Source organism: Oratosquilla oratoria, chromosome 7 (genome assembly GCF_046742065.1).
Source record: "Oratosquilla oratoria isolate Oo_2021 chromosome 7, ASM4674206v1, whole genome shotgun sequence".
NCBI lineage: Eukaryota > Metazoa > Arthropoda > Malacostraca > Stomatopoda > Squillidae > Oratosquilla > Oratosquilla oratoria.
Window position 1 is genome coordinate 31,776,476 of NC_134783.1, and position 7,500 is coordinate 31,783,975.

The 7,500-nt window shown below is 41.4% G+C and overlaps 1 protein-coding gene across 5 annotated transcripts in view; it reads right to left on the reverse strand.

The window, feature by feature from the left end:
- LOC143027037 (solute carrier family 35 member F3) overlaps positions 1-7,500 on the reverse strand; it is a 583,434-nt gene that overhangs the window by 441,666 nt on the left and 134,268 nt on the right. For all 5 annotated transcript variants that reach the window (XR_012966555.1, XM_076187892.1, XM_076187893.1 and 2 more), the window contains exon 2: positions 2,553-3,279. Coding sequence is in view for 4 of the 5 variants with exons in the window: in XM_076187892.1 (XP_076044007.1) it covers positions 2,553-2,955 (403 nt within the window). In the remaining variant the exon portion in view is untranslated. The remainder of the gene's footprint in view (positions 1-2,552; positions 3,280-7,500) is intronic.

Genomic DNA, 7,500 nt, shown 5'->3' on the forward strand with positions numbered 1-7,500 from the left:
AAAAAAAAAAAAAAAAAAAAAAAAAAAAAAAAAAAAAAAAAGTCGTCTTTCAAGTTTGCAGAATGAAAGACATACATACATACATATACCAAGGCTTTTTCCCCCTTACAAGGGAGGTAGCCAAAAAGGAAAAGGCATAGAATCATTTCCACCCATTCCATCCCTGAAAACTCTCCACACCCCTCCACCATCCCTATTTTCTTAGCACAAAAAAAAAAAAAAAGGGACAGCAGGAGTCTGAACCCACGCAAGAAAGGAAAAGCATCTCAGGTGGAACCAAATCTCCAAATCTGCTTCAGAAGTTTAAACGGAAAGTGGATGGAGGCAGAAAGTGGAAAAGGGATCGCTGCTGCCTTGCAGGGGGAGAGAGGAAGAGAGGGAAGGAGAAGGAGAAGGGGGAAGGGGGAAGAGGGAGGGAAAAGGGGGAGGCGAAAGGGAGGGGAGATGGAGGTAAGAGAGAGGGGAAAGGGAAGGGAAGGGAGGGACGAGAGGATATGTTAGAAAGGAACTAGAGGGAGGGAGAGAGGGAGGGAGGGAGAGAGGGAGGGAGGGAGAGAGGGAGGGAGAGAGGGAGGGAGGCAGGGAGGGCAGGGAGGAAGGGGGACGATGGAGTGAAGGAGATAAGGAGGAAGAACGGAGGTGGGAATGAGGGAGGGAAAGAGGGACAGTTTTGATGGTTGGAAGGAGGTAAGGAGAGTTGAGGATAGGGGAGAGGATGACAGATAAAAGGAAGGAGAGGGGACAGACGAAAAGAGGGGAGAATGGACACATGCAGAGGAAAGGGGAAAGGAGGTCAGGGATGGGAGAGGGAGCAAAGGAGGGGAGAGGTGAGAAAGGGAATAAAAGAGGAAGGATGAAGAACACAGGAGGACAGAAGGAAAAATATCAATATTTACTTTCCTCCTCCTCCCTTTCCTCTTTCACCTGCTCAGGCATCCTTTCGTGTGTCTACGCCTTTCCTGAGACGTCGTCTCGCTTGATCGGTAAGTTTGGTTCGTGTCAAGTTTTGAGTATTCACTTATTTCAGTCCTTCGGGTTGGCTTTTTTCCCCCCAAAGGTCCTGTTCTCTGACTAAACTCTCCTGGCGACAGACGAAACCGAAGACAAATGAGTGAAGAACTGAAAGAGTCGATCAAAACTGAGCTCGATACTTTCACTTAAGGAACTTTCCTTTACTGAAGAAGAGCCTCTGACGGCTCACACTTACGACATACGAGGCAACTTGAGTTAAAAATGACAATTTTCAAATATGTAATTCGTAGTACATATTCGTACGTCATGAGTACATGTTCCTCTTCTCGGTGTGTGGTCCGATCTATTTGATTTCATATAGCGATTGACATAACTCGCCAAACTCAAAAGTGTATTAGAAAACTGGAAGTCTCTGATTCAACTTTCAATATACATTTTCTGTGAATAAACAAATAACCCATATCCCGTTATATCTGTCAAGTGTTTATTTGTCTATTTATGTGTATTCGTTTATTTGTGTCACGTTTGCCTGATGTTGATTCCACTCAGGTTTATATCCACCAGAAACAACCCTCGATGGAAGAGGCGAAGGACAGGGGCATCCACAGAACTCCAGCAAAGGTCGATAGTCATCGTAGGGGCACCTTTTCTTCTCCCTTTGCCCAGAATCGTCAAACGTATCGTTCAGCTTTGAAGGACAGCCCGAACCTTTTCGAAAAAAAGTTTTCAAGAATCCCCGTTGAAGCGAAAGTTCTTTTTCATTTCACATTCCGCAACATTGGACACCTTTACGCTTGCCTATCAGCTGGATGGATGACATGAACCAGTTCCCTGGATGCCATGTACGGGCTGCCTGAATGTCATGAACCAACTGATTGAATGTCATAGACCAGCTGCCTGAATGTCATGAACCAACTGATTGAATGTCATAGACCAGCTGCCTGGATTACATGGTCTGACTTACTAGAGCACAGATGGTGTTAAGAAGTGAAGCAAAAAGAAAAAATCATTCTATAAAGGGAAATTAAATTATTATCATCTCTTTGTCCTAACCAGGCATCGAAAGCCTTACCCATTGATTTAGTTTTGGAGGAAATAAAATGCGATTTCCTCGTTTCAACTCTCTATTTCCACAATAAAAGTTGTGGGTAAATAATTAAATGTGAAGGCGCAAAACACGTCATCTTACGCTGTCTTAGCTCACCCACCCACTCTATTAGAACCACAGAGGATCTCTTCACTGAGTAAACTATGGTCTAACCCGGTGACCGTTGCCGGTTTCCACGGGGCTACGGTTCTCCTCCAAGATAAAACAGACAACGGATTGTTTGCTTACTCAGGAACTATCAAAATGGATAGAGCTTCAGCGTCGGATTTTAGTAAACAGCCTAATACTAAAAGTTAACATTAATCCTAATGCCAGGTACCGCAATGTTTTCTTGATTTTCAGAATTCTTAACTTTTTTTTTATTCCTCCATTACCCCCGACAAATTGTTAAATTACCCTTAAGGAGTAATTTACCCCTAGTTTGAGATCCACTGGTCTCGAACAACACGAAAGAGAAAAGGGTCAGACTTACCTATCTCTGGGTCTCTCGGTAAAGGCGAAGACATATGGATGGAAGGACTTCCCGAGGGCGTCGCGTTGACGGAGGGCGAGGTCGCCCTGACGGTGGGCGTCGTACCCCCATTGGTCAGATGCATGAGGTGATGGTGCCTCCCTTTGGGGCTGCTGTCTTCATCGGTAATGACCACCGAAGGCCTCTGCTGGGAGGTGGCATCGCCGACGCCACTTCGTGTCTTCCGTGGGTTGAAGATGGTCGCGATGGAGGGTCGGCGATGGCCTCCAGTTCCGCCACCCCCACCACCCCCACTCCCGATGCTCCCCTCCCCTCTGCTGTCCGCGCGGCCTTCCCCACTCACGCCCACAACCGCCGACTCTGGAGGCTCGTCCACCATCGGGCCCAAGGATTTCGTAGGCATGTTGGCAATCCTTCAGACCCTCTCGGAACACTTCCCCTCCTCCTCCACCTCCTCTTGCTTCCTCTCCTGCTCCACCTCCTCCTCCTCCTCCTCCTCCTCCTCCCCGCACGTTCGCTTCTCGTGCCTGGTCACTACCCTATCCTCTTGTGCTGAGGTTACTACTACTACTGCTGCTGCTGCTGCTTCTGCCGCTTCTGCTTCCGGTGGCGTCGCCCATGGTCCCGATCAAGACGCCAAAGCTAACTGATGGCACAGGATTTGGCCATTGTCGCCGATGAAGGTCTTGGCAAGTCAGAGGGACTCTCGTTCTCGGACACAACGCATCTGGAAAGAAGAAAAAAGTGCAAACGTTAGCATCTTTAGTCTGGCATCTGACTAACGTTTGGCGTACTTTTCTAAACGTTTCACAGTCTCTACAAAGCATCTACGATGCAAGGAGAGTGTTTGTACACAAAGTCGCTTACCCAACGCTCCAGACTCTGAGATGACAAAGTTTAAAATTATTTTAAAGAGCAATTAAGTCGAAATATACTCATTCGTCTAATCCAAAAAATGTACACCCCAGTTTAGAATACACTGTGGTTTATAACATACCATTATACCAACTAATATTTAGACACTTCTATGTTTACAGACGTAAACATGGGGTCTAGGCGAATTCACCGACAACAATTCACCGACAACAATTCACCGACAACAATTCACCGACAACAATTCATCGACAACAATTCATCGACATGCTCAATTTATCGATATACACAATTCATCGAAAAATAAAAATATTCTAATTTGAAATATATGACTAGGTCGTGTTTTCATCCTTGATTTAGCATACTTTTACCTTTGATAAGGAAATAATTACTTTCATAGCCTTTATTTAGGATACTACAAAAACAAGGTAAATTTTCTTTTCGTAGTATTTATCAATAATAGTCAAAATTCTTTAATGACAGAACTATTGAAAATTACAAATTAGTATAAACTAAACTTAAAAATATAAACTATAGAAATACAGCTTAACGTGATGATAAGGAGACAACGTAAATAGGGATGTGGCTACGGCCGGAACCGTCACCATTGCCCTCAGTGCTTGGACTGTTGGTAATAGGAGAGGAATGCGGGATTCGAACCCACAAGTGAGTGAGTTCGAGACCAGGATGCTTGTGATTACGCTACCAGCGCATTACTAGTACAGAGAAAGATTTGGGGCAAATATGGTGTGTGCATTTAGTAGGAAGGTTTTGGAAAATGTTTATGTAGATACCAAAACCGAGATTGCAAGTAAGTGGCTACAAAAAAATGCTATTCTCCTCAAACCATTGACTGCCTGCTAACCTTAAAAGATACACATTTTCTAACAATAACTGAGTATAAACAATATACATAATTGTTAATATGATTTATACATAATACATAATTACTGATATGATTTATACATAATAAACATAATTATTAATATGATTTATACGTAATATACATAATTATTAATATGATTTATACGTAATATACATAATTATTAATATGATTTATACATAATATACATAATTATCAATATGATTTATACATAATATACATAATTAATATGATTTATGCATAATATACATAATTATTAATATGATTTATACATAATATACATAATTAATATGATTTATACATAATATACATAATATGATTTATATATAATATACAGGTACATAATTATTAATATGATTTATACATAATATACATAATTATTAATATGATTTTCTATGCGATTGTTTAAGCATTTTGGGCTTGAATGTGTTATCGAGGCTAAGCTTGAGAAGCTTGGTGGTTGATCGGGTAGGGGGTGTTGGGAAACAAACCCAGACAACAGACTCGACCAATCACAAACCTGTCTCGGCAGTGATACCGTATCCTAGTTGCATAAAATCATCCGTTTCTCACCAGAATCAAATAACGTGTCAGCCACAGGATTAAGGATGTCAAGGCTTATAATCCTCCTTTTATTTTTCTATCTGACCCTCATAACAACCCAGTGTAATTCAGTGTAATCTATTAAGGGCTATTGTCACTCAGTGTAACGTCCACAACAAGCAGTTCTTCGATTTTTTTTTTTTTTTTTTTTTTTTTTTTTTTTTTTTTTTTTTTTTTTTTTTTTTTTTTTTTTTTTTTTTTTTTTTTTTTTTTTTGCCGCCAGTGGATTCCGAAAAAGAAAGAAAAAATTCAAATTTCCTCCCAAGATATCCTGTTCCTTTTCTTCCCATTTTTCCTTTTTTTTTTTTATTCTTTCCTATTCTCTCACTACTCTTATAATCCGAATGACTTTAACACACTATCACCCATTTCTCTTCTTCCCCTCCTCCTCTTCCTCCTTTTCCTCCTCCTCTTCCTCCTCCTCTCCTTGCTCCCCATCTTCCTTCTCCTCCTCCTCTTCCTTCTCCCTTTCCTCCTCGTTCTCTCTTTACTCTTCTTCTTCCCCCTCCTTTAATCTTCCCCTCCTCCTCTTCTTGATCCCCTCTTCCTTCGCCTCCTCCTCTTCCTCCTCCTCCTCCTCCTCCTCCTCTTTTTCTCTTTCATCTTCTTCCCCCTCCTCTTTTCTTCCTCCCCTCCTCTCCCTCCCCATCCCCTTCCTCTCCCTCCTTTTCTTTGTCCTCTGCTTCCAATTCGTACTCCTCTTCAAACTCGCCCCCTCTTCCTCACCGTCCTCCTCGTCCTCCTCCTCTTCCTCCTCCTCCTCCTCCTCCTCGTGCTTTCCTTCATCCTCATCTTGCCACTCCTATTCACCCTCTTCCTCCTCCCTTTCTTTTACCTCTTCCCTTCCCTTTTCCCTCTTCCTCCTCTTCGCCCAACTCTCCCCTTTCCTTCTTCCTCCTCTTTCTTAATTTCTTTCATTTCCTCCTTCATTTCCTCCAGCGTCTGCATTCCTTCCGTTGGCCTTCCTTTGTCACTTCGCACAAAGGACAAGACTGAACTAGTAGGAGATATCTCCTCTCTTCCATTTGTTCTTTCTTTTTTGTCCTTTTTTTTTTTTCTTGCTTTTGTATTGGTACCCTCGTCTCCTTTCTTCTCTTCACTTAGAACAAAACATAAGAACATAAGAATGAAGGAGACTGCAAGAGACCATAAGGCCTACAATTGCCAGTTCCATGTCTATTACCACCTGTCATCCCCATCCATAAAGTTATCTAGCCGTTTCTTAAAAGAACCGATAGTTTCAGCGCCCATTTCTTGGTTGCTAAGTCTATTCCATTCGTTGACCACCCTATTAGTAAACCAAAAGTGTACCGCATTGTCAAGGATGGGTGTAACTAACGCTAGATAAAGTTTGATAATTATCTCTGCACTTCTATTCGAAACTGTTCTAGCAATGAAACCTAATGCTCTGTTAGCTTTATTGTCAAGGATAGGTGTAACTAACGCTAGATAAAGTTTGATAATTATCTCTGCACTTCTATTCGTAACCGTCCCAGCAATGAAACCTAATGCTTTGTTAGCTTTATTCCTGGCGCTAGTGCACTGTTTCCTGGATTTAAGGTCAGGACTCACTAGAACTCCCAAGTCTCGTGCTCAGTTTTCTCTTAAAACGTGTTATCTAAGCTGTACCTGCTTTCGGGGTTGTCTAGCCCTACGTTTAACACGCTGCACTTTAAGATATTGAAGTTCATTTGCCATTTCACCGACCATGTGGACAATTTGTTAAGATCATCCTGCAGACCTTCGGCATCGTCTCCTGACCTAATTAGACGTCCTATTTTACTGTCGTCGGCAAACTTACTAAGATCACTATTAATCCCATTGTCCAAGTTGTTTATGTACTTTGCTCCTCTTCCTCTTCTTCCTAGTTCCTTTTGATTTTGTTTTTGTCTTTTCTTTGTTCTCTCTTCTTTCTTAATTCGTCGTTTCTTTCAATTTCTTCTATCTTCTTCCTACTTCCCAATCTTAATTTTTTTTTCATTTTCTTCCCTCTTCCCTTCCCGGTTTCCTCTCCTTCCACCCCACTTCCTTCTCCTCTTCATTTCCTCTTCCTCCAACCTATTTCCTTTTTTCTATCCAAGTCCTCTTCCTCCGCTTCTTATTACATACATACATATACATATACCAAGGCTTTTTTTTCCCTTACAAGGGGGGTAGCAAACCTAAAAAAAATCCTTCCGTCATCACTTTCTCTTCCTCTTCCTCTTCTTCTTCTTCTTTCTCCCTTCCTGGTTCCTCTTCCTCTTCATTTATCCCCAGTTGCTTGCACTTCCTTTGTTCTCCTGTTTCTTTCGTCCTAAATCTCTGGTTCCTTTCTTTTCGTCTTCCTTTCTACTTTCCCTTCCTCATCTTCATTTCCTAATTCTCCTTCTCTTGTTGGGCAAATCAGCTCTTCGACGGTTTGCATTATTAAAAGAGTTTTCGTATCTTTGTTATTGGTATGAAAAGTATTGTTATTATTAAAGTATTAAAAGTATTATTTGTATATCTTTCCATTTGTATTAAAAGTCCTTTTTTTTATTGGTATTAAAAGTATTGATATTATCTAAGTATTAAAAGTATTATCTGGCGGTGATTTTGCAATAAATA